This window comes from Herpailurus yagouaroundi, unplaced genomic scaffold (genome assembly GCF_014898765.1).
Source record: "Herpailurus yagouaroundi ecotype Mexico unplaced genomic scaffold, PumYag 77, whole genome shotgun sequence".
Classification (NCBI taxonomy): Eukaryota; Metazoa; Chordata; class Mammalia; order Carnivora; family Felidae; genus Herpailurus; species Herpailurus yagouaroundi.
The window spans coordinates 8,671,457-8,698,036 of NW_024412388.1; the positions used below are offsets into that span (position 1 = coordinate 8,671,457).

Genomic DNA, 26,580 nt, shown 5'->3' on the forward strand with positions numbered 1-26,580 from the left:
CTGATGCTAAAGCTAATTGTTGTTTGCTTATGAAAGAACAGTCACCCAGCCCGTCTGGCCTCCCAGTGCTACAGGCCCACTGTCCTACCCGTCCACACTTGGAGTAGCAGGAACCTAGAGCTTTATTTTCCAGGTTTCGGTAATTGTTCCTGTCTTGTGACTTTTTTTACTCCCGTTTGTCTTTCAGAGTTTGGATTATGATCGCTGTATCAATGACCCTTACCTGGAAGTTTTGGAGACCATGGACAATAAGGTGAATCCCTTATTGATTCCTTGGGACTGGAGAGATCTCACAGTAGCTTCTTTTTCCCATCTAAATGCCCCTGTGAATAGCCTTACTCCCGTGGCTTTTAGCCCCTTTTGTGAGATATCTGCATTTACTCCTGAAACCTTCACCCTGTCAACCACAGTACCCACAGCCAGTGCACCTGGCCCAGCCTCTTACAGTATATCCTTCTGGCCTTGTAAAGCACCTGCTATAGCAGACACCATTACCGTGCTTGCTGTCCCTGTGGAATCTAGCCTGACCCTGATTGGCCAAGATGTGTTCCTTCCTTGCTGCCAACAAAGCCGTATAATGAACTGAGCTTGTCTTTCTCTGTGTGAACAGAAAGGTCGCAGGTATGAGGCGGTGAAGTGGATGATGGTGTTTGCCATTGGAGTCTGCACTGGGCTGGTGAGCAGGCGGGGGCGTGGGGACGTGGCGGGCCAGAGGGGTGGCAGAGGTCAGAGGGCAAGTCATTTGTCATGATAACAGAGACCACCTTTTCTGTTTTTCTCCCCCGCCCCCAAATAATGATCCTGACACCGTTTTCATGTCTTGTTTTTCTCTTTATGAAAGTGAACCAGACATCACTGGTACTCTTTAAAGCACTCAAAGGCTTGGTTAGGACCAAGCTGTCGTAACATGGCATTGTCCCGTCAGGTAGACATAGTGGGGAGAGTACTGAGTGGAATCTGAGGTCACTCTGTAGGGAAAAAGCAAAGTAGTGGAACAAAACCGACCGTCATACCCTTTCCTTTAGTATGGCGTGCCCACAAGCAGGACACCGTAGACCTCGGTGAATTTATTGTCCTGGGCTGCTTCCCTGCACGTGGCTTGTTTTATCTAGAAGGTAGAGATGGTGGCTGTGGGTGGAGGAACACGCCTGAATGCACAGGGGCCTGGGGTCGGCTTGCTCGTACGTGAATCACAGACCAGAAAAGATTATGAAACACTGCCAAACTTGAGTAGTAGCACAAGGCCTGGAATCCTAACTGCTGACCTAACCACACTTAAAGCTGGGGAAGAGAAACTGGAAAAGTCAGCAGACAGTCAAAATGAGATGTCAGATACGATTTGCCATCAGTACAGTGTTAGAATAGGCAGTCTTCCTCCATCAGGGCTGCTATAATAAAAACACCGACTTGCAGGGACTTAAACGACAGGTGTTTATATCTCACGGTCCTGGAAGCCAGGAAGTTCAAGATCAGTGGTACCAACAGATCTGTGTCCTGGGCTTCCTGGCTCCTGGCTGTGTCCTCACAGGGCAGAAGGGGGCAAGAGCTCTGTGGGGTCTTTTATAAGGCTACTAACCTTATTCACGAGGGCTCCATGCTCAGGACTTACTTAAACCACCCAAAAGGCCCCATCTCCTAAGGTCGTCACAATGGGGGTTAGAATTTCACCAGATGAATTTGGGGGGGAGGGGGGATGCAAACGTTCAGTCCAGGACTGGGGTTATAAGTATTCCTAAGCAGCAGCCTGTTTATGTCTCTGGAATGACTACAAGTCTCACCTTGACTCTGTATGATATACCCATAAAATGCAAACGTGTTTAATGTAACGTAGCCACAAAGGCTGTGACCAATTTTTATTTTTCTGGCGCTTGTCAAATTTTTACTGTAGTAAATTCAGAGGCCAAGGACCATCTTACTAGTTAAGACAGACAGCTCTCAGAAGGCCTCTTTAGTGACATTCTGATGGATGCCGATGTGGGGGGATCTTCGGTTGACCGAATTGTTTTACTGAAATTTTAGAGTGTCTACTTTGTTGTGTGTGTTTCTGGTTGCAAATTTCCCGGCAGTAAGCATCTACATGTTTAGTCTTTCTGCTACTCTCATATCAAGCTCCTTTGAGCTGCCATTTATCGGTACCAGCAACTATACCGCGTACCTTCGTGTTATTGGAAGGCAGACTTGCCTTTATAGCCTAGCAACGAGCTCTTGTTACTGCTTGGCTCTCTTATCCTTAGATCTGTCATGGTATCTGCTGCAGTACTTGAAAGCCTCCAGGCATTGGCTTGAGGGAAGGCCAGAGTCAAAGGCATGAAGCCTTTGATCCTGAATCCACCAAATCATAAACCTTTCCTGAAGTTCTCCTTTAAGCCCCGAGCCGAGACTTGGGGTGTAACATGGGCTGGTTGGTGGAGCTTTTCCATACACACCTGAGTAAATGTTGTTTTTCAAAGTTACATCCTAAGCTATATACTTAGCTAAGCATCACTGAAGATAGTACTGGAATTCTTCATCTGAGACTGCCTTTGGAACATGCTGAGCAGTCCACGATTCTGGATATTACTGTAGTCACAGGATGGCCTTCCTCGGTTTCACGTCTTTTCCAGCATCCTTTTCCCTGTTTGTTTTACTCTCCTTCTCTCGGCAGAGCTATGCCCCCATCCTTTGTTCTTTGGAGAGGCGGTGGGGCCAGGCTGGCAGGGAATCTCCTGGAGAGTCAGAGTCCCTAACAGGAAACCTGTTTCCGCATTGCCTGTTGGTAACGCGGGTGCAAAGCGCCAACCAGGAAAGGCCAGGGGGTCATCGCAGCATTTGAGCAAAGTACCTGCGCCCCGGTGGGGAAAAGCTGTGTGACGGTTTGCTTGCTCTTCACAGGTGGGTCTCTTTGTGGACTTTTTCGTACGCCTCTTCAGCCAGCTCAAGTTCGGAGTGGTTCAGACCTGTATCCTTTTCCCGGTTCTTGGCATTCCCAGATGTCAGCAGTCTCTGGCTTTGCTCTCTTACCTAAGAACAGTAGACAGGGTCTGTTGAAGAGTTTTTATTAGCCATTCAGCTTAAGTTTTTTAATGATCATTGAAGGACACAGGAGGAAGAATTTGATAGAGACTCGTGTTCAGGTTGGTAAGACACAGATCCCACAAAGATGCCTGCTCTTCCCAATCATCTATAAATTCAGTGTGTTCCAGTCACAATTCCAGTAGAGTTTTCGAGGAACTGGAAAATTCTCTTCCTAAATTTGTTGGAAAGAGTAAAGGGCCAAAGGTGGTCGAGACAGTTTTGAACAAGCAGGGGGAACTTGTCCTACTCAACGTGAAGGCTTGCGTAATTTAAGATATAGTAACTGAAACCATGTCATATTGGTGCAGGAATTCCCAGTTAGGCCAGCGGAAGGTAACAGAAGCAGAAATTAGCTTGCACATGTAGAGAAGTGTGGTGAATGACAGAGTTAATGTTGTAAGTCTGTGAGGAAGAGATAGATAATTTAACAAAAGATGCTGGGACACTGGTTATCCATCTGGAAAAATATAGATTCCTACTTTGCACTGTAAATTAATTCTAGATGGATTGAAGATGTAAATAAGCAAAACAAAACTTGAAGAGACCACGTGATGTCAAGAGTAGGGAATAATTTCTTAAAACTCCAGGAGGCGCAGAGTGAAAGGGAAAAAGATCAATAAACTTGACCACAGCAAAGTAAGTTTGCCTTTCTTTCTTTTTTAAAAAAAATTTTTTAACATTTATTTCGTTTGGAGAGACAGAGTGCAAGCAGGGGAGGGGCAGAAGGAGAGGGAGACACAGAATCAGAAGCAGGCTCCAGGCTCCGAGCTGTCAGCACAGAGCCCGCCACAGGGCTCAAACTCACAAACCGTGAGATCATGACCTGAGCCGAAGTCAGATGCTTAACCGACTGAGCCACCCAAGCACCCGAGTTTGTTTTTCATGCAAACAAAAAACCTCAAACCACAACAATAAAACACCATAAACAAAATGGAAAACGAGTCCACAGCCTAGGAGAGGTGGTTCACCATACATTTAAGAGGCAAGTGATTCGTATCTGGAACACAGGAAGAGCTGCAACTCGGTAAGGAAAAAGCCTAATAGAAAAAGGAGCAAAGGAGCAAACAGGCAATTCTCAGAAGAGGAAAATTGAATGGTCAGTAAATAAACCTGGGGAAAGGGTCCCCCTCACCACTAACCAGGGAAATGCCAGCCAAGTAGACAGCAACTCCTGAATCCCTCTTTTTCCTGCGGACCTTGGACCTGGGACACGTGTACGTACCGGTTCATTACAGCTTTGTGACTGCAGAAAAGTGAAACCACACCAGGTGGGAGAATGGAAACATTGTACCACTACAATGGTGCCATGGTACAATGGTTCGTATGGTGTGATTTTCTGCAGAATTTACAATGAATGAACCAGCGCTGTATATATCAACATGACTAATTCTCAAAAACTTGATGTTGAAGAAGAGAAAAGAGGAAATTGTAGAATGTGTATGAAGTGCAATCCCATTATTTTAGTTTTAGAAACATACACTACGGTACGGCTACGTATAAAAACACAGAAAGACACACAATAATTTCAGGTTAGTGGTTTCTCTGAGGGGAGAGAGGGAGGGAAACAAAGGATTTTTTTTTAATGGTATCTAATATTTTAATTAAAATAACCTGGAGCAAATTCAGGATTTGTTAAAGGATGGGGGGGGAAGGGTGTTTGTTACTTTTTATAAAGTGAAGTATTGATGTGAAATGTTGGGGTCCGGGAGTGAATGGTCAAGAAAGATCCCTGCGACGTTTTCGGTGCAAAAAAAGGTGGTCTTATTAAAGCACAGGGACAGGAGCCATGGGCAGAAAGAGCTGCCCCAGGATTGTGAGGAGTGAGTGATTATATACTTTTAAGTTGGGAGGGGGTCAAGGATAGCGTTAAGTCTTTAAGGAATTTGGAAGCAAGGTTTCCAGGGCCTTGAGAGGCTAGCTGCTGTTAAGATAAAGTTATTTACCATTGTCTAGTAAAATCTTTGTCGTGGAACCCTTCAGATGTGTTATCAGTGGGCCGTATGTTTGGAGGATGATTGCTAACATAAACCTTGGGTTGGGAGTTGAGATAAAAGAAGTTTCCAAAGGGATTTTCGTATGTTAAAGAAGACGGAGGATCCCGGAGGTCGAGCAAATGTCAAACTAAAGTTGCCCTTTGCCAGGAGCATTAAGGGTCAGACATTTGAGCTCCTGGAGGGCAATCACTGTACCACCTCAAGTATTTGTCGATGGGCTGCAAGTTGTAAGGTTGAGTTTTTCTACATTCCTTTTGCCTTTGTTCTCCCCATCACTATTTCATAATTTAAAAATGGCCCCTAATGTAGAAGACATCTCAGGCAGTTTCCTTTTTTTTAAGTTTATGTATGGAGAACAGGAAGATGCACAGGAAACAGCCGCTATGTCTTAGAGGAAGGGACACCGCACCATTTCAGGTGATGGTGGGAACGCCCTTGACTGGTGGAGCATGTTTTCCTTAACCCTGGTTCTGTAGCGGTGGAGGAATGCAGCCAGAAAGGGTGCCTTGCCCTGTCCCTCCTCGAGCTCTTGGGTTTCAACTTGACCTTTGTCTTCCTGGCAAGCCTTCTCGTCCTGATTGAGGTGAGGTGGTGTGGGTGTTGCCTTTTTGCTAATGAAGTTTCGGATTCTTTCATGTCCACTGCTGGAAATGCCGGGAAGCTGAATCAGACTTAGAAATGTAAGTTCCGGCAGAAAGTGGCCCCTCCTACACTTAAGAGTTGTTTCTGAAAGTAAAGGTTTCAGCCTCTGGTGAGATTACAGAGGAAAAGTCCAGATTAGGAGGGTGGTTCTCAACCGTGGCAGCACATTAGAGTCACCTGGGGGGCTTTAAAAAATGACTTTAAACTAACTTTAAAAATGGCAGATACCCAGCTCAAATGAATGAGATCGGAGTCTCTGGAAGGGGAATGTCTGCTTTGGCAGGTGCAAGTTTCCCAGGTGATGCTGACTCACCGGAACCTGTTAGGCATGCAGCTGTTTCGGTTTCCCCTCAGACCTGCTGAGTCAGAAACTCAGGGTGGGGCCCACGGGGTGATGCTGATGCGAATGAAGGGCAGCCCCACGCCCACCCCCCACACCTTGGTAGTGAGGCTGTTGCCAGTAAGCCATAGGACCAATGGATTTTGAGTTTACGGGTGTCCTACTCTCCCCCATCAGCCAGTGGCAGCAGGTTCTGGAATACCCGAAATCAAATGCTACCTGAATGGTGTGAAGGTGCCCGGAATTGTCCGTCTCCGAACCCTGCTCTGCAAAGTCTTTGGAGTGCTGTTCAGTGTGGCTGGAGGTAAGGAAGCTCTTTCTGACTTTTATCCTGCCAAGTATTCAGGGGGTGAAGATAACAAGAAGCATCATGTACGTAAATTAAGTCGATCTGGATTTGAAGGGCCTGCCCTCAGACCCCTGCACTGTTTCTTGGTAAGTCATTGTTTTAAATGTAGACACGTTAGGAAATTACCAGAGATATGTGACAAACACATTTAGTTTTGGAGTAGTGTGACCATCTAGTTGGTCCATGGAGTTGGCTTTTAGCAAAGTCAGCAAGCTTTTTGTGTAAACAACCAGACAGTAAATATTTTAGGCTTTATGGGCCAAGAGGCAAAAGGGGAGATATTATGTAGGTACTTAAACCCCTATAACCATTTGAAATAGATCCATGTAAGGATGTAAAGACCAGGGGCACCTGGCTGGCTCAGTCGGTGGAGTGCATAACTCTTGACCTCGGGGTTGTGAGTTCGAGCCCCACGTTGGGTGTAGAGATTGCTTAAAAATAAAATCTTTAAGGAAAAAAAAAAGAAGGTAAAAACCATTTTTAGCTCCCAGGCTGTAGAAACAGACATTGAATCTATCTTGGCCCACAGACTATAGTTTTCTGACACCTCCATTTAAAGAGTATTTTCTCTTATTTGTTGGGAATTTGACTCTCTTACAAAGTCATATAATCATCTCTGTTGTACGGCTGTCTTACAAAGTCATGTAATCATCTCTGTTGTACGGCAGAGTCTACATAGCAGATGTCTCCTAACCAAGTGGGGTGTCTGTGCTGACTGGTGGTCTCCCCTTTTCCACCTGTTCCCAGGGCTCTTTGTGGGAAAGGAAGGCCCCATGATCCACAGTGGAGCAGTGGTGGGAGCTGGCCTGCCTCAGGTAAGAGTTGATGGGCTGGGACGATACATCCCTCACAGCGGGCCCCTGGGCAGGGGCACGTCTATGGTTGAGTTGATAACCAGTTCGTCGGGAGCACCTAACGTGGCTTTGGAACCAGATGTCAGTTTGGGTTGAGGTGGAAACTGTCCTGTCATCCAGGAGAGTGGGTAACTGGTACCTTGAGGTTTTAACAAGGCCCTGCTGAGTGCCCGGAGCAGCCATGGGACATTCTGTTCGAATGAAAGTCACCTGGTGCGCCCACAACCATTGCCGAGCACCTGCACGTCCAGGGGCTTGATGGGTCATCTACATGCTGCCAAACCCGAAGAGGCTGGAGGCATTGACCGAGGCGGTCTCAGGCCCAGGTCTGTCCCGACCCCCTTTGGGGTAGCACAGGAAAGGTAGCAGCCGCTGTCTGCTGAGTGCCCTCTGGGCCAGACTCTCCATATACCGACTTCTTTCTTCTTTCAAGCCGCCTCAAGGGTTCGGTTGGCCTCAGTCATCCCCATTCGCATTTGAGGAAACCGAGCAGCCGGCTCGGGACGCCAGAGCTCCCGCTTCTCACGGTTTTTCTGGATTCCCCCAGCTGCCAGTTGGAGAAGTCTGTGTTTCCTTGTAGACAGCCCTCGTGCTCTGAGGGAAGAGTCGCTGTGGCTGTGGGTTGTCCAAGCCCATCTTCTGGTCTCTCTCTTGCTACTGCGTCATCTCCTTCACATCAAGTGCTCATCCTGGCCTCCCAGGAGTGAGCGGAGACGGGGGTGGGGGGGAGGCCAGGTGAGGGCCGGGCGGCAGCAGCCTGAGAATTTGCTGGACACATTGGAGGACGGCTCTCCCGGCCCCTTTCTTACTGACCTCCCCTGAGCAGAGCCTACTTCGTCTTCCGCAGCTTTCAGATCCTCCTTTTGCTCAGCTGGTTCCCCTTTTGCTTTGCTTTGTTTCTTTTTTTTTTTAAGATTTATTTATTTTGAGAGAGAGAACATGAGAACACGTGCACACATATGTGTGTGCGCACGTGAGTGGGAGAGGGGCAGAGAGAGAATGCCGTGCTGTCAGCGCGGAGCACATCGTAGAGCTCAATCCCATAACCCTGAGCCGAAATTGAAATCAATAGTCGGACGCTTAACTGAGCCATCCAGGCACCCCTCCTCTTCTCTTCCTTCCTGACTCGTTGACTGTGCACTAAATGCGATTTCCAAAGATCCTAGAAATATGGGGGCAGGAAAAGAAGTTCTTTCCAAAAATGATGCCTTCCCCCCCCCCCCCCCCATGTTGTTCTTCTGGACTTCTCCTTCTTGTAACACATCTGGCTGGGTGTGCTCAAGCAAAGGGACTTTCCAGGACCTCGGTCCCTGTGGGCCCCCCTCTGACTTTGTTTTCCTTTCCTCTAGTTTCAGAGCATCTCCTTACGGAAGATCCAGTTTAACTTTCCCTACTTCCGAAGTGACAGGTATGAAAACCCAACCCACTTCATTTCCTGCTGCTCAGACCCCTACAGTCACTGAAGCTGGCTTGCGGTCTGCCTGGCCAGGCAGGCTGTGTTCGGAACCCAACCATCAGAGAAGGAGGGGGGGCTTTGAGTGTTTCTGAGAATACGCACTAGGGCCATGCTGGCATCACATCATGGCTTCTATTTTATCATGACCTAAGGCCTAGAACCATCTCAGGCAATGAAGAAGACAGCCCAGTATCGAATACATGACCAAGAAAGTCCATAGGCGTATTGTCGAGAGCGTGTTTTATGTTCCTAAATGTCATACTTGGTCAGCTGCCTCTGTGGGTTGCAAGGTGCTCTTCCTGGTACTTTTTCGCCCCGTGGGATTTGTGTGTGTTACTGACCTGCACGCCTTGCTGGGCCCTTGCAATCAGGGGCCCAGGTTCAGAGCTGTCCATCTTCTCGTATCGGGAGTCCCGCCGGTCACTGTTACCGCTCCTCTGCATGTAAACAGCGCTTTGACATTTTTCACTGGTGCTGAGGCTTGCTGGAAGAAAGATCTGGTGAGAACGTGGCTCAGCAGTGACCGACAAAAGTCTGCACTCAGTCCGTGTTCAGAGCAGACTGACGTCAGGGAGCCCCTCCGACTCAGGAGTGTGTTTGGCTCTTAGGTAAACCGTATTTGCTGCTCAGTCAGCCTCACCAGACACCTGCCCGTCATGAGCCCTGACTGCGCGTCACAAGACATTGGTGGACCAGGAAGTAAAAACTGCCTTCTGCGGCCTGAGGACTCTTTTTTTGGGGGGTAAACCACCTGTCTGTCTTCTCTCCCCCAGAGACAAGCGGGACTTTGTATCAGCGGGGGCAGCTGCTGGAGTTGCTGCAGCTTTCGGGGCTCCCATCGGGGGGACCCTGTTCAGTCTGGAGGAGGGCTCATCCTTTTGGAACCAGGGGCTCACGTGGAAAGTGGTAAGGAGGACTTTGAGTGAAAACCTTTTCCTAAACCTAAAACCGCTCCCGCCCCCGAATTAAACTAGACATCTCTTACTTGGTGTGTTTACCTGTCATTTGGTTGAGACCAGGACGGGTGACTGTATCAGAAAGTCCTTTGCTCTAGCCCCTTAACCTCCAAACTTTGGACTTTTCTGTACTTTTCCTGTTAATGCCTCCATCCTCAAATCAAACTGCCCTTGTCCTCTGTTGATGAGCCGTCTGGCGTGACAATGGGAGACCGGCTGAGGTCAGAGGCAGGCAGTGGCAGAGCTTGGACTTGAACCCCACTAGCGTCCTACCTCAGACTACTGTGTTCCTCCTCTCGTATTTGCTGTTCCTTTTAGGGCACAATATCCAGTCCATAGTAGGCGCTAAATAAACGGACTCTCCCAATAGGCTGTTGAACACATACTTCTTACGGCCTGATTTCACACTTTCTCACGCTTGAGGTGTGCCCACGGTGGGTTTCTATGCAGGGCAGTAGGTTTCCTGAGGCCGCGTCCAGCAGAAAGTAGGACTTGTCACTACTGAATGTTCTCGTGCGTCCCCTTTTCTCCTAGCTCTTTTGTTCCATGTCCGCCACCTTCACCCTCAACTTCTTTCGTTCTGGGATTCAGTTTGGGAGTTGGGGTTCCTTCCAGCTCCCTGGATTGCTGAACTTTGGCGAGTTTAAGGTAGGTTTTATCCTTTCTTCCATAGTTGTTGGTTTTTGGTTTTGTTTTTGTTTTTACTTGACCTATGAAAATCGCTCTTAAGTACCAGAGAGAAGTGGTCAGAAGGGCAGGTATGGCTTCCGGTGGGGCATCTCTGCCCCGTTAGTCTCGTGTGTGTGCTCAGTGCTTGGCGTGGGTGGGCTTCCAGCACCGCACTGGCTCTTGTAGAAAGAAAGCAGCCTCGCCTCTTACTTCTTTCTTCTCTGCTTCTATCCCTCCCTGTTCTCACGGGCACTATGGTTTTTCTCTCTCCCTCCCTTGCCCCTTCTCTCAGTGCTCTGACTCTGATAAAAAATGTCATCTCTGGACAGCTATGGATTTGGGTTTCTTCGTCGTGATGGGGGTCATTGGGGGCCTCCTGGGAGCCACATTCAACTGTCTGAACAAGAGGCTTGCAAAGTACCGTATGCGAAACGTGCACCCGAAACCTAAGCTCGTCAGGTACCTGTGCAGTCGCCTCCCCAGCCTGCCGTGGCTCCCTGAGCTTCCTGTGGACCGGGCCACCTCTCCCTAGGAGGGCGAGCGTGTGAACTGACCCTCCTTCCCGTGCCAGCTTTGATTTCATGTCTCAGGCAGAAAACACAGACGGGGTCGTAGATCTCCTCTATTTGTCAGACAGGCCAAAAGGCTGAGTCTGAGCTTAACTTACATCAGAGTTGCTGGTTGAGTCCCAGCCGTTAGGACACGTGACAGAGTCAGAAGGCTCTCACCCCGGGACCTAAAATGGAGGGCCATTTTGTTCCTCTGAGAGAGATGATGTGGATGTAGCAGCCCGTGTTACTGGCTACCCACTGTTTACATACGCCTTGCTGGGATGCAGTGAGTCGCTGACAAATTCTGCACAGATGCTGACTGACTAGAGGCTGCCGGGCGTGCTCTTTGGGGAAGTGATGGTTGGGGGTAGACAGGGTTGTGGCTTTTTAGTTCCCAGGACTGGGGTGTGTTTTTATCTTGTAATAACAGCTGTGCTTTGCTTCCTAGAGTCTTAGAGAGCCTCTTGGTGTCCTTGGTAACCACTGTGGTGGTATTCATGGCCTCGATGGTGTTAGGAGAATGCCGACAGATGTCTTCTTCGAGTCAAATCGGTAATGACTCATTCCAGCTCCAGGTAACCCCTGTGCACCTGCTACCTTTGTCCTCTACCCACAAAAAAAAAAAAAAAAAAAAAAAAGAAGAATCCAGAAATGTATGACCTGCCACTGCTTAGGGCTAGTAGACACGTTGGGTTCATTGCTCTGCGCCTGTGTCAGATTGCTAAGAGATCAAGGAATCTGTAGTGGCCTTTCTACTGAAGCAAGAATGTGCACGCTCTGTCCTTTTCACTTTGGTGAAGAGTCATGGACGTCCTAGAGGGGAAGTCTTCTCTCTCTCCAGCCCCCCGGCCCCCCTTTCTGTTGATCCATTTTAACTGGAGACCAGCTCAGGAAGCTGATCATCCCTTCTTCATCAAGCTCCAGTTTCCTCTTCTAACTCTTCACCCCTGAAAGGTGCCCACCAGCCTCACCATGACTGTGAGAATCACCCCTAAGATGGGGAGAAAGGAATGTCTGTTTTGGGGTGATCAGTCATCTGGCTCTCCTGGCATCTTCTGGTTCTTACTGGGTTTAGGTCATTTACTGGCATATGTTCTTTTTCCGTCTCTCTTCCTCTCTCTCTTTAGGAGTATTTAGTATTTTCTAGAACCTTTCCCTGAAAGAGCAGGGTCATTGAGCATTAGAGCTTTGTCCCGCAAGTTTTTGGTCCAACCTGTTGGGTTTAGAGAGCCGCATCTGGTCAGCCAGATGCAAGGTTCTGGCCTCTAGGTTAGGGGCTCAGGAGTGTTCACTAAGTCCCCTGTCTTCTTGTTGCCCCTGAGTAGCCACTAAGCTCCCTCAAGGCCTCGGTAGGGACGTTGTCTTGGATGACTGTCCTTTTGGTGTCCCCAGGAGCATCCACAAATAGCACGTGTTCGATCAGGTGTCAGCAAACTATGGCCCACGGGCCAGAGCTGGCCTTTGGCAACTGCTTGTTTTTGTGTAGCCCCCGAGCCAAGAACAGTGTTTGCATTTTTAAAGGCCGTTAAGGAAAAGAAGAATGTGCAACAGAGGCTGTCTATGGCCCGCAAAGCCTAAAAGATTTGTTATGTGGCTCATTATAGAAAAAGTTTGCCAGCCACTATCGCTAGTCAGTCCTGAGGCGATCTCATCACCAGCCCAGCATTTTCCAAATGTGTTTAGTGGAATGTTGACATATGTGATTCGGGAACAGACAGAAAAGAATTCTGCAGTCTGACAGGTTAACCAGAATTAAACAGGTTGCTCTAATACGGGACTTCCTAGGGCCTTTAAGATTCCAGGAAGTGTGACAGACGTTTGGAACGTTTATTGGGTGCCAGGGATCCCACTAAGCACTTCACGTGCGTGACTCCATCGAATCCTTACCACTGCCCTGTTGGCACCCCATTTTACAGGTGGGAAGACAGACAAAGTGAGGTCTTGACCGTGATCTCTCAGTAGCATATAACATGAGGTCGGCATTATTCCCATTGCATAGGTGAGGCAGCTGAAGCTTCACAGAATGAAATGCCTCTCCCACAGGGCTGGCGAGGGGCTGGGTTAGAGGCCAGTCCTTCTGCATATGGAGCCTGTGCTCTGCCTTCAGCAGGTTCTCTGATCTCCAACAAGTGCTGTGCTGCATCTCGGTGCACTCGACCGCAGGACTCTTTCCTGGGAGCCCTCGGGACTGGGGTTCCTCTAGACATAGTCTGGGAAACACTACACCTGTTGGTCATTCCACGGTCACACACACATTTCTCCCTTGGCAGCTCCTCCCTGCCAGGTTCCTCCAGTAGGGGGCACTGACCTGCTTCCTGCGGCCCTCATCCAGCTGTATCGCCCAGGCAGGCTCACCTGGCAGGACTTTGCAAACCCATCACCTCACAGGAGGGCATCTCTAGAATGTCCTCAATAGAACTGAATCCAGGCAAGATCCATTCCTCGTAATGAACTTTGTAGTAACAGTGTATCCGTACGCACAGTGTTAAGTACCCGACCTGTACCGTTGTGCACCAGAAGCTAAAACACAAGGACTGTCCTACCCCCAAATGCCCTTGTCCTCCGATGAGTCGGGCCGGTACCAGGATGTCCTCTTCCCACACAAAATGGCGGAGAGAACAAGAGGTCTGAATCGTGGAGAAATCACCTCTCTTCCCAGTTGGGGTTTTGTTCAGCCAGACGGGCCTGGGAGGGAGAGACAGCCAGGAGCAGAGCATCTCCTCCAGGCCTCGTGTGGAACTGGCTTTTCTCCTGCAGAAAATGCAGGGGGGAGGCTTTTTCCGTTTGGATCCGAAGTCGGGGCATTGGGTCAGGCAGGAACCTGGCCTGTCCTCCACCATCACCTGTCACCTCCCAGCAACTCATCTGTCACCCACCTCCTCTTCCCACAGCCCACGGGGCTCTGGGGTCAGGCTTCTGGCAGTGTCACCTACTAAATTAGCACCAGGAGAGGAAGCAGAGGCAGATCCATGGCCAATTTCATTGTAGTAACTCAGGAGCCTTCCTCCCGATTCTTGCGTCCTCAAAACATAAGGAATACAGTATTACGGTTGGCTGCTTGTGGCTAGAGATCTGTTTTTGCCACAGGTTTAATTTCTGGGTAAAACTTGCGAGCCAGACTTTCTCAACCTGAGCAGAGACATCCCGCTTGAAGACTCTGAGCGCCCTGGTCCGGTGTATTGACCCTGTAGTGACCTTGTGCCTACTTTTTGATTCCTGTGTCTCAGGTCACATCAGAAGATGTCAATTCAAGTATCAAGACCTTTTTTTGTCCCAACGAGACCTACAATGACATGGCCACACTCTTCTTCAATCCCCAGGAGTCTGCCATCCTTCAGCTTTTCCACCAGGACGGTGAGAATCCGTGAGCGTGCCGTTCTCGGGCGATCGGTCTTTTCTGCAGCGAACAAATTACCATTTCTCTGCCCCTTCTGTTGGCCCATGGACACAGCCACGCTTGCCCTCAGATCTGAGCAATGGGACTTTTCTTTTGTAATACCACCCCAGACCAGGCCAGAGTTTCTGCCTCCAGTGTCGGAGGTGGACCAGTGGGGTACGGAAGGATCTGGAAGGAGCCAGGGCAGCCCGGTGGGCCTTGGTGGCATCCGGTGGTGGGACTCAAGGTGGCCCTTGCCTTGCAGGCACTTTCAGCCCTGTCACCCTGGCCTTGTTCTTCGCCCTCTATTTCCTGCTCGCGTGTTGGACCTATGGCACTTCTGTTCCTAGTGGCCTGTTTGTGCCTTCCCTGCTGTGTGGAGCCGCTTTTGGGCGTTTAGTTGCCAATGTCCTCAAAAGGTACCGTGTGTGCGCCTGAGCACGCCCGTGTGTACATGCTCGCGGGTGTGGAAACCTTGAGATCCTCAGCCAGGGTCTCGGTTTCCTTCGTCCCCAGCTACATCGGCTTGGGCCATATCTATTCGGGGACCTTCGCCCTGATTGGTGCCGCAGCCTTCCTGGGTGGGGTCGTGCGCATGACCATCAGTCTGACGGTCATCCTGATTGAGTCTACCAACGAGATCACTTATGGGCTCCCCATTATGATCACTCTGATGGTGAGTGCTCCCCTTCCCGGCCGCTCTCAGGTGCGCGGCCAAGATTCCCCACACCCCCCCCCCCGCCCCCCACAGCAGCTTCTCTTCAAGTCTTTGTTTCCTGTTTCAGGTGGCCAAATGGACGGGAGACTTTTTCAACAAGGGCATTTATGACATCCACGTGGGCTTGCGAGGCGTACCACTTTTGGAGTGGGAGACAGAGGTGGAAATGGACAAGTGAGGCCACGCCTTGTCTTCGTGTGCTTGTTTCAGAATTTATAAATTCTGGGGCCCAAGGGATGTTTGTATCAGGGTGGGAGGTGGTAATTAAGGTTCTGCGGTTGGACTGCAGGAAGCATGTAGGTGTGGCGGGGACCCGGGGGTGGAGGACAGAGGGGCCTGGTGGGGGGCAGAGGTGGGCAGGCTGCTTCCTGGTGGTCTTTGGCCCCTGTGGCATTCCGGTTAAACACGAAGGGGGGTCTCTCAATGAGGCCTGTGTCATGACGACGTTTAAGGGTCTGCCGAGCCCTGTTGAGTGCGAGCCAGCCCGCTTCCCGCCTAATGAGTGTCATGCTATCAGCAGTGCTTATTCTGGGCATAATCACCAAATTCTCCACCAGCCCACAAATGGTTTGGGCCGCCTGTGTCTGGGTATCCCACCCGGCCCTGAGAGTCCCACAGAGGGATCAGCAGACTTTCTGCAAAGGGGCAGATAGCGTTTTCAGCCTTGCAGGCCACGTGGTCTCTGTTAACATATTCAGCTCGGCCACTGCAGTGCAGACGCAGGCACAGATGACACGCAAGTGAGCGGGAGAGGCCAGATTTGATCTGTAACCTGCAGTTGCCACCCTGGTGTAAAAGGACACCCCGCGCTTTTTTGTCTCTTAATTCCAATAGTACGATTAGCAGTTCAGTGGTAACACAAGCAGCGTGCCCTGGAGGGCTGAGGAGGGAATGGCCGATCACCCAGACAAGTGGATGGGGTCTGTGGGGAGGGTATATTTTGTGTGGAGCTGAGGGGTGAGGAAAGGCCCACCGGTTTGGCAGAGCAGGGAGGGGCGTTCCAGGCACGGGGAAGGGCATTTGCAAAGGATAGAAATCCAGAGGAGTTGCCAGAGAGAGAGGGAGACACGGAATCTGAAACAGGCTCCAGGATCTGAGCTGTCAGCACAGAGCCCGACGCGGGGCTCGAACTCACGGCTCGTGAGATCATGACCTGAGCCGAAGTCGGACGTTTAACCGACCGAGCCACCCAGGCGCCCCAAGAGGAGCTGCCAGAGATGGTTCGGAAGAGGGACCCCCACGGTCCAGGAGTGCAGGAGCGCCGGGGCTCACTCCCGAGTGCTGTGGGCTCTCTGCTGAGGCTGGACGGCTTTCCTCCCTCCTCTAGACTGAGAGCCAGTGACATCATGGAGCCCAACCTGACCTACGTCTACCCACACACCCGCATCCAGTCTCTGGTTAGCATCCTGCGCACCACGGTCCACCACGCCTTCCCGGTGGTCACGGAGAACCGGGGCAACGAGAAGGAGTTCATGAAGGGCAACCAGCTCATCAGTAACAACATCAAATTCAAGGTACAGCAGCCCGAGGGGAGCGGTGGGCGACAACCAGGCAGTTTCTTGACACACACCCTCATCTCGTGCCTGCCAGCCCGTAGGTGGGGTGCCCTGGTTGGCTCTTGGCGGGGAGAATCAGCCAATCAGCCTCTTCATTACGTACGGCGAGCGAGTGAGTGTAGACACGATAGCAAGTGTGGACTTCGTTAGGCCATCGGGACATGTGTCCATTCTCATTCCAGCAATCCGTGTAGGGGGATCTTTTGTTTTAATTGACGTGATTTATGGCGTATAAGTGGTAGCAGGGACTCTCTAGAGTTGTCAATGACAGAGATGGACTTGGGCCTACTTAAAGACAGAAAAAGAAACAAGCCGGAGGCTGCAGGACTGACGGGAGAGCTGGAGAGTGGGGAGCAGCACGCCGGGTGTGCGGGCGGCTGGCAGACGCCCTGGAGGGGACGCCAGCCGCTGCTCCTGATTTGAAATCCGGGCAGTGGGAGAGTCCCGCTGCCTCATGGAGGCCTTGTGCCCACCCCTTGGCTCTGGGGGCCAGGCCCACATACGTCGACGGTCCCCCCACGACGTGATGTAGGAGAGGGGCTCTCCCTTGGAGAGTTGAGGAGGGGCTGCTCCCAAACCGAAGGTGTGAGGAAGTTGGGCCGGCAGAAAACCGCAAGATCCCAACCCCGAGGCTCAGAGAGGTTCCTTTCAATCCCAAGCCCCCTGAGCCACCGTGAAGATTTCTTGCAGTTCCTCTGTCGGCTTATGCTTTTGACCCCACCGTCCCCCAAATCCCCAAGCTACGAAGATGCCACGTTTGTGTGCCCGTGCCCAGCAGTCGCTGGCCACCCCGCCAGAAACCTGTCCCCTCCCCTCCTGCCCACGCACAGAAGTCCAGCATCGTCACCCGGGCCGGCGAACAGCGCAGGCGGAGCCAGTCCATGAAGTCGTACCCGTCGAGCGAGCTGCGGAACGTGTGTGACGAGCACGTCCCCGAGGAGCCGGCCGAGAAGGAGGACCTTTTGCAGCAGATGCTGGAGCGGAGGTGAGCGCGCGGGCTCCGGAAGAGCCGGCGCTCTGCTGTTAGCTCCCCAGCTTCCTGTGGATTTGGGGAGCTGGTTGGGGACGTGGGGGAGAAGCAAGAAGCAGTCCTGCTGAGGGTGTGCTAGGCAGCGTCTGGTTTTTATGTAACAGATACACTCCCTACCCCAACCTATACCCTGACCAGTCCCCGAGCGAAGACTGGACCATGGAGGAGCGCTTCCGCCCTCTGACCTTCCACGGCCTGATCCTGCGGTCACAACTGGTCACCCTGCTCGTCCGAGGAGTTTGTTACTCTGAAAGTCAATCAGTGAGTGTCTCTGGTCTGCACTGGGATTCTTGAAGGCACGGGGTGGCGGGAGGACAGTCTCTGTGCCTCCGCTGGGGAGGCCAGGTGCCAGCGGGCTGCTGTGAAGGGTGCGTGCGGCCCCGCGGCTCCCTCTGCCGCGGTCCGTGCCTCTCAGGTGACCCTGAGCCACAGGGGACTCTCCCAGTCACCTTCCCCTTAGTCTCTGCGCTGGCTGTCAAGTGTCCTTCTAGCCTGCAGACTTTTAACATAGTTTCTACGCTTTGATTTCCGATTCGGGCGAACTTTTGTACGTACGTTACCAAAAAATACTGTTTTTCCCATTAATTTCCTTTTTTCCTTTCCTTTGGTGTTTACGGAGAAAAGCAGGGGTAGGAGGGGGTGTCTTGTTCAAAGTGGTCCCTGTGGCGACCTGAAGACCCTGAAGGTTGCCCAGAGGCCCGGTTTCCAAACTGACACTCCCGGTTCGGCTCTTGCCCACAGAGGCCAGCCTGAGGTCACTCATGGTCCTGGTGGCCTGTGGAAGAGAGCCAGCGTGGGGCAGGACAAAAGGGGCCACGGGGAGAGCGGTCTGTGGTGAGGACAGCCTGGCTGGATGAGGGTGGAGGTGGCGTGTGGGGCACAGGAGGGGTGAGGTGGGCTGGGTGACTGAGCAGAAACCAGCCGGAGCAGGCGCCGCCCGGGGTCCCCGGGGAGAGAGATCAGGACAGAGCAGTGACTGGCGCTTGCAGCCACTGTGCCCAGCCTGAGTGCCAGTGGTGGTGGCCCAGGAGCCCAGGGAGGGCGGAGGGAAAATCTAAAATGCTCAGAATGCAGGGATGGTAGCAGCTGCCGTGTCCGTTCCCCGTGGCTGCCGTGTCCAGTTGCCGCAAACTGGGTGGCTGCAAACCACAGAAATCTATTCTTTTCATGATTCTCAAGGCTGGAGTACCAAGTCCACACGCCAGCGGGCCTTGCTCTCTGGAGAGGCTCCGGGGAGGGGCGTTCCTTGCCTTCCAGTCCGTGCTGGCTGCCGGCCATCCTTGGCACGGCGTGGCTGTGGATGTGTCACTCGAGTCTCTGCCTCCGTTGTCACGTGGGCTTTTCCCTCCGCATCCTCTCCTCTGTTTCGAGGGACAGCCGTCATTGGATCTAGGGCCCACCCTAATCCAGTATGACCTCACCTTAACTTGCTCATATCCGCCAAGACCCTGTTTCCGATACGGCCTCGTTCCCAGGCAGCAGGAGTTAGGACTCAGATCTTTTGAAGGATACAAGTCAACCCACGACAGCTATTGGCTAGCTCTTCTCTCATTTAGACTCCAGAATAAGCCACATCCATCTTACAGGTGAAGAGAAGCAGGTTCCGAGAGATCAGGAGACTCTGCAAGGGTGGCGGGCTGGCGGGGAGCCGGCTGGAGATGGCGGCGGCTCTCTGCCGAGCCCTCTGTTCTGCGCTCCTTGCGCCGGGTGGGGCCGTGGCTGGGGGGACATGGACTTAAAGGGGGAGGGGCCCTAGACGTGATCCTGACAGTCGCTGTGCCCGAGCAAGGACAGTGTCTTGGTCGGGATTGCAGAGCGCCAGCCAGCCTCGCCTTTCGTACGCCGAGATGGCTGAGGATTACCCGCGGTACCCGGACATCCACGACCTGGACCTGACGCTGCTGAACCCACGCATGATTGTGGTGAGCGGGGCTGTCCCTTTGGGGCGGGGACCCCAGAGAGGAGGCTAGCAGCCTGTCCCACGCGGAGCTGGTCGGCGCCGTTCGCGCCTCATCCTGGTTAGGGCGGCGGTGGCCGCCGGTGACTTGTGTTGTCCTCTCTGCAGGACGTCACCCCGTACATGAACCCTTCGCCCTTCACCGTTTCACCTAACACCCACGTCTCTCAAGTTTTCAACCTGTTCAGAACGATGGGCCTGCGGCACTTGCCCGTGGTGAATGCCGTGGGGGAGGTGAGTCTGACTTCCGGTCTGCCCACAGCCATGCCTCTTCTGGAGAGGACCCCGTGACCGCAGCGCCCCTTTGCCTCCTGCGTGTTGCTGACGCGCACACTCCGCTCGGCCAGCAGGTGTCACCAGTGTCATGGCAGCCTTAGCACAGTCCAGTTTCGGGTTTCCAGGTTTTCGTCACCCTCCATGGGGGCCTGTACTTCCTGGAGGAGGGGCTCTGCTCTCCACCTAGGATGAGCATTTATAACATTAAATGAGAGAATGTCAAGCAAAACACTTGAACGGTTTTAAAAGATACAGCCAGGTACAACTAGTAATCATTGCTGCAGACTTTTCCTTTTTTTCTTCTTAGAACTCCATGTTTTTTCTCTCATTACGCAGGTGTTGTTTGGTTGCTAAAAAGACGTGTATAAGAAAATGTAGAGAAGCAGAATATAAACAAAAAGAAATACCAAAGCGTTATTTCTAAGAGGTAGCCACGCTGTCTAGCCAAGGTAGATCTTTTGTCGTTCTTCTCAGCATCTAGGAGTAGCGATTTTATGTATCAAGTTTTAATGAGAATGTTATCACTGTTTATACTGTTTAATACCCTAATGCTTTGTTTAATCTAGAGGAAATGACTTTCCGTGGCAGAAAACTTCGGTGGCCTACAGTATAGATATATTTTTGTTTGTTTATGTTTATTTTGAGAGAGAGAGAGGGAGGAAACACGTGGGGGAGGGGCGGAGGGGGAATCCTAAGCAGGCCCCCAGCTGTCAGCACAGAGCCCGATGCAGGTCTCAAACTCACGAACCACGAGATCATGACTTGAGCAAAAATCAAGAGTCAGGCGCTGAATCGACTGAGCCACCCAGGCGCCCCCACCCCCCACCCCCACCCCGGCTTATGGTATTTTAGTTGGCTGGATAGCATTCCACTGGCTGGCTGTCGGCCACTTACCCAGCGGTCCTCTGTTGGGGGATATTTTGTTAAATGTCACTCTAGTGTTCACCCTCCTGAGACTTTGGATCTGTGCTGCCAAGTGGCCCCCCCACCCCCGGGGAATGAAACCTCTCTAAATAGAAGCATCCTATGGCAGATGCTGGCACCCCACAGCCTGCTCTTCGTGGGTATAGTTGTGGGGGACCAGATCGTGTTCCTTGAAACACAAGTGCAGTGAGGGTTCTAACACATTTCGCGGTGCGGAGTGCCCACGCGAGTGACAGATGTGTGTTGCCGCCTCGGTCACAAAAACCTGTTTCTCTGGATGCATCCTCTGCTGTACTTCTGTCCCTGTTCTGCACACGGGCAGTTCCGAGTCTCCGAACACCGGCTCGGCGTCCCACGGCGTAGCTCGTTTCGGACACCGTGTACCTGGAGGTGGCATGTGACCGCACATGTTAAGGGCTCAGCCCTACCAACCCCTCCCCCCACTTCGGATGGCAGTCAAAAGTCCAGTTGTCATCTGTGTTTCTGGCTAGGTGGCTATAGATTGGAGGTTCCCGTGATCCTCTGTTCCCAGAACTCAAGAAAGCAGTTTACTTACCAGATTACTAGTTTACTATAGAAGACTGTGATTCGGGAACAGCCCGATGGGAAGAGACGACGCATAGGACAGGTATGTGGCGAGGGGCGCCACGCGTCCATGCTCTGCAGCACGCTGCCCTCCCAGCACAGAAGCTCTCCACACGCTGTAGTTCAGGAATCTTCTTGGAGGCTCTATTACGTAGGCATGATTGATCACATCATGGGTCATTGGTGATTGATTCAACCTCCAGCCCCCACCCCCCGAGATAGGGGGTGGGGCTAGAAGATCCAATCCTGTAGGCACGTGGTTGGCCCCCCTGGCAACTAGCCTGTGTCCTCAGGATCTTCCTAAAAGTCATGTTATTCACGTAAACTCAGGTATGGTTGAAAGGAGCTTGCTATGAATGATAAAAGACACCTTCTCACTCTCATCACTTCATTCCACGAACTTCAAGAGCTTGTGGCAAGGACTAGGACGAAGACCTGTTATAAAGTTCCTATTATAAGTCCCATTATAAATCACAGGATCATAATGACTCAGGTGATGCTGAGAGACCATATTTATGAGCTGTAGCGGGGTCTGGGCCTCTCGGAAGCCTGCATTGAGCTATGCCTTTTGGACATGTGTGTGAGGCAGGCTCTAGGGGTGGTGGGAACTGAGAAGGTTAGGGAGCATGTGCCTTGCTCCAAAAGACATTCAAATTCAGGGGCTCCTGGGTGGCTCAGTCAATTAAGTGTTTGACTCTTGATTTTAGCTCAGGTCATGATGTCAGAGATCTTGAGTTCGAGCCCCACATCGGGCTTTGTGCTAACAGCTCGGAGCCTGCTTGGGATTCTCTTCCTTTTTCTCCCTCTGGCCCTCTCCTGCTCGTGCGCACCCTCGCTCTTGTGCTCGCTTTCTCTCTCTCTCTCTATCTCTCTCTGTCTCAAATAAACATTTTTTTTAAGACATTCAAATTCAGATTTTAGCTGGCCCGACTAAAACTCCTCTTGGGGGTGAATTTGTCCCATTGGCCTCCAGTTTACAAGCCCTGGTTACGTTGATCTCCTTCTCATCTGGAAACTGGGTAACCTTGAAGTGCACAGCATGACCGGGTTGTCCCCGCGCTCTACAGGCCCAGACTCTGTCTCCTCCGCCTACTGTGAAGGATCGGGCAAGCTCCCTTTGCTCCTGTTCTTGCCCCAGTGAATTTATTCTGCAGGTGACCTGGGTCTTCTCTTTGTTCTAGATCGTTGGGATCATCACTCGACACAACCTGACGTTCGAGTTTCTGCACGCTCGACTACGGCAGCACTACCAGACCATCTGATGGGCCAGGGTGACCAGCCCACCCTCTCCCAGAGCTGCCTGAGGGCGCAGCTCACTCATGCTCCGCCGCCACGGCTGGCTGGGGCCGTGCCAGGGCACAGAAGATTCCCACACACCCACTCGCTCGGAAAGCCTACAATCATCGAACACTTCGCTGGTCAGAGATCCCGGGGGTGGTATTGCACCAGGAGAGCGCGAACTTGCCTGACTCTCTCAGCAAGTATCTTCCTGTCTCCTGCTCACTGCTTTCCTGCCGTCCAGCATCGGCTCAGGCCCCAGGCCCCTCCACCCCACTAGTGCCAGGACCAGAGGGGACGTCAGGCCTCACCCCCCAGAGAGCGACCCCCAGAGCAGTCTTCCCGCCCCTCCCTGCTGCTTTCCTAGGGAGCCCAGCTGTTGCCTTAAATTGTAACAGGAGGGACTTTGACCAAGGCAGACACTGGGGCAAGCGCCAGTCGCAAAATTAAGTGAATTCCCAAATTTAGGGATTGGGCGGTGAGAAAATGACCCCTTTCGGGGAGGTCTTCCTTCGTTGGGACCCTTAACTCGATGTGCTCAGCAGTTCGTTTGGAGGAAGCACCTGTTTTCTGGAGGCGGCTGCTCTGGGCGCACCCCTGCGGCCGCGGTCTCCGTGGGGGCAGCGCCTTCCAGAAGCACAAAGCATTAAGGTCCCACTGATCGTCCCTGAGATAAGTCTGACCATACGCCCCGATTTACAACCCCCCCCCCCCCCCGTTTTTAACATTTCAGCTTCTCTCTCCTCCGGTCCGTCCCTCGTCCCTTTGATCTGCATTGACTAACTTTCCTTCAGTTCTTACGTGCATCTTCCTGGTGAAGCAGGAGGATCTTGGTGTTCCCCCCGCCACCCCAAGTTAGCTAAAAGGGTGCCCCACGATCAAACTGCTCTACCTAACTCCGGGGGGGTGGTACAGTTGTGTCTCAGACAGAAAGAAGCGAGCCCTGAGCCAGTGACCTCGGCAGTAACGTGATGTGGCTGGAGAAGCCAGTGTCAGGATGAAGCTTCTTCCCGGAGGAGGGTGTGTGCCCCTCACAAACCTCTCTCAGCCCCCTGCTGCCAACCGGTCCCCAGGGTGGGCAGGACCAGGCTCTGAGGCTATAGAATTAATCTTAGGAAGGAGGCCTCTGGCTGTCAGTGACCTGCCTCCCTCCGGGCCGGGTGGTCCTCTGACTGGGCACCCAAAGCGAGCACTTGCCATCGGGTATTTGCACTTCTCCCCTGTCAAACCCCCCCCCCCAATGCTCTCCCCTTATTGTGTCCCCATCCGAGGCCCATCCTGCAGCCCTGGGGCAGACGCGCTTTGGGACTCAAGATGGCCATTCCTTCGCATTTAAGTTATTTTTGTAAATTGTGGAAGATGCCTGAGGGCGTGGACGCCAGGACCTCGGCAACACCTCTTGCCCTCTGCCTGGGGGCGGGCGTCCGTCTGTCCTTCCGTCCTTCTGTCCATCCGTCCATCCGTCGGGGCCAGGCCGGCCCAGGCCTTGTGCTCAGCACACTCCGCAGTGAGGAGGCTGCTTTCAGGGTCTTTCCCACCTGACTGCGGCCCCCTCCGTTCTTCCCATTTTCTTGCCTCTTTGACCAAAAGTACGTTAACTTGTACATTTTTCAGTTTCCTTGGATGCACTTGACTCGTGAGATGTGGATGGGACCCCCCCCCAATAACTAGTTGGGGGAATCACAAGGACCAAAAAAGGCAAGCCCTTCTGACTGTGACTGTGTTTAACCAGCTGCCAGTGTGTTTTAAGGCAGCGTTCAGAGCTTGGCCAACATTAATCTTTCCCTTTATTAAGAAAGAAAGCAGTTCCCCGAGTCAGGCAAACGTCAGGACCACCCATCACAGGAACAACCCCCTGTTCCCATCCCTCCCTGGAATCGGCAGAACTAAAGTGCTGCGGAGGGACCTCTGGCCTCTGGGGGGTCTGGGACGCCAGCTGCCTGCCTCAAGGCCGCCCTGGGTGAATGCTGTTGGAATGTACCCCCCCAGTGCACACTGCCTTGCATTTAAGTCACCAGATACTTTGGCCCCACTGGTGTAGCCCAGAGGCAGATGGCACCGTGCAAATGCCTCCCTCCATCCGCTGGCCGCCACCGACCCAGACTCCCTCTGGAAAGGCACGTTGCTTCCTGTCCTTTGTGAGCATCTGCCCCTCCCAGATAAGCCCAAAGACGGCGACTGCCCCACTTGTAACAAAGTAACTGGAAGCCTCACCCCTTTGATAGTGAGAAGCCCACGTTGTCACCATCTCCCCCATCACCAGCCCCGTCGCCTCCGGGTGGGATGGCATGTCCATAAACAGAACCCACAGGGGGACCACGGGGGTGGCCGGAGACAGTTTTCTGTGTTTCATCTCGTGCTTGGTGTTTCCGGTTCCCCAGCTGAGGTGATCGGGAGCTAGGGAGCAAGAGTCCTTCCCGACCGCGGGACCTTTGCGCTCTGGGCGATGATTTGCTCATGACCTTGATTAACTAACGGTTCCTGGCTGGGATGGACGCTTGCTTGCTTGACCCAACCAAATCTATGACATTTCTGATGCAAAATCACGTACTGATGCGGCCCTCGGAGACCAGGAAGCCTCTGGAAAGGCCAGAAGCGCCCTCCTGGGCCCTGCAGTGTCAATGTACAGTGTTGCCCCCCAGCTCCGTGGACCGTGGTCACCTCGACAGTAGCAGCTTCCTTTTCTCTGTTTGCACTGTTGGTTTGTATAGTAATACTAGCTAATCCTATTGTGTACATAAATTGTATTTTTTTTTTAATTTGTAAAATTCTATTTTTATTTGGACTTTTGGAACTTGGAAGTTCTCATTGTAACCGTAACACATCAGAATAAAATGTCTTCATCTGTCTCCTTCGAGCTTTTGTCCCCACGGTGCTCTTTCTTTGGAGTTGCACTTGGCTTTTACTTTACTCTCTCTTTCTAATATGGAAAAATCACAGAGTAGATGTAGCGTCTCAGCCGTCTCCTGCTAGAGCTCTGCCAGCAAGAAGGCTTCGTCCCCAGGGGTCCATCTACTCCCACCTTAGTCCTGTGGGTCTTAGCAAAAATCAACCCAGTTCCCAGTCTTCCGTTTCTCCCCTCCAATGAACACTGTGCAATCTCGTTTGCTGATGCTTTGCACCCGCTCCCTCAGCTACCGCTGTCCCCTGTCCGCTGTCGCTGTCGCTGTCCGTAGCAGGAGGCAGAGGATCCATTTGTATGCCTGAAGGGCTGTGTTTAGGACTTCGCCCCACCGACAGGTTCCCCGACACCCAGCAGAAGAAGTGAAATCCATACTGAGTCTGTAGATGTTTAGACCTTGGGGCTGGCTTCCCTGGTGCCATCTGTCATTCCCTTTGCTCTGCCAGAAACAGGATTCTCTTTGTCTCTGGTTGATCTGCTCTAAGTTACCCTTCGAGCAGCAGTAGAAATGGTCTCCGTTCAACCCTGTCCCCTGGTTTCCTGAGTGCCAGGGGCACTTTCTGTGTATCCGGCACTGTCTGTCAGTTCCGTTCCGCGAGAGCCCGCCGTGTCCCAGTGACCCCTCAGGAGCGTGTGCGCGGTTCACCACGCTCCCCTCCTAGCAGCCCCTCCTCCCCGGACCTCAGCAGCCACGTTTGGACAGACACTTCTCCCTGTCGCTGCTCTTGTCTTTGCTAGGCCTTCCCTGCTTCTTGGTTTTCCATCCTGTGCTCAAAGTCCACGTGAAGAATATTTTTATCAGAGGTGGTTAGATTAAAGGTCTTTCCCCACCTCTACTCCCGAACTGTCAATTCTCTTCTGGCCTCCCTCTTCTCTACGAAGAGCAAATTACTACTTTATTTCTCTCTTTCCCTAATTTCTGTACACGACCAAGACAATTTGACTTTTTTTTTTTTTAAGTTTAGATATTTTGGGAGAGAGAGGGCATGGGCAGAGACAGAAGGAGAGAAAATGAATCCCAAGCAGGCTCCACACCATCCGTGCAGAGCCCAACATGGGGCTCCAGCTTAAGAACTACAAGATCATGACCTGAGCTGAAACCAAGAGTCTGGC

The 26,580-nt window shown here is 52.1% G+C and overlaps 1 protein-coding gene across 3 annotated transcripts in view; it reads left to right on the forward strand.

Moving 5' to 3' along the window:
* CLCN6 (chloride voltage-gated channel 6) overlaps positions 1-25,422 on the forward strand; it is a 32,407-nt gene extending 6,985 nt beyond the window's left edge. The window contains exons 3-23 of one of the 3 annotated variants that reach the window (XM_040461442.1): positions 188-253; positions 611-676; positions 2,872-2,938; positions 5,525-5,631; positions 6,208-6,334; positions 7,127-7,194; positions 8,583-8,641; positions 9,463-9,595; positions 10,180-10,293; positions 10,607-10,773; positions 11,314-11,440; positions 14,093-14,219; positions 14,507-14,660; positions 14,758-14,917; positions 15,027-15,133; positions 16,287-16,473; positions 17,346-17,500; positions 17,650-17,806; positions 19,360-19,467; positions 19,611-19,736; positions 22,469-25,422. In XM_040461442.1, the coding sequence (XP_040317376.1) occupies positions 188-253; positions 611-676; positions 2,872-2,938; positions 5,525-5,631; positions 6,208-6,334; positions 7,127-7,194; positions 8,583-8,641; positions 9,463-9,595; positions 10,180-10,293; positions 10,607-10,773; positions 11,314-11,440; positions 14,093-14,219; positions 14,507-14,660; positions 14,758-14,917; positions 15,027-15,133; positions 16,287-16,473; positions 17,346-17,500; positions 17,650-17,806; positions 19,360-19,467; positions 19,611-19,736; positions 22,469-22,549 (2,463 nt within the window). In that variant the 3' untranslated portion in view covers positions 22,550-25,422. Of the gene's footprint in view, positions 1-187; positions 254-610; positions 677-2,871; positions 2,939-5,524; positions 5,632-6,207; positions 6,335-7,126; positions 7,195-8,582; positions 8,642-9,462; positions 9,596-10,179; positions 10,294-10,606; positions 10,774-11,313; positions 11,441-14,092; positions 14,220-14,506; positions 14,661-14,757; positions 14,918-15,026; positions 15,134-16,286; positions 16,474-17,345; positions 17,501-17,649; positions 17,807-19,334; positions 19,468-19,610; positions 19,737-22,468 lie in introns of those variants that run through there. The other 2 variants (XR_005786444.1, XR_005786450.1) reach the window with 2 other exon arrangements.
* The last annotated feature ends 1,158 nt before the right edge of the window (positions 25,423-26,580 follow it).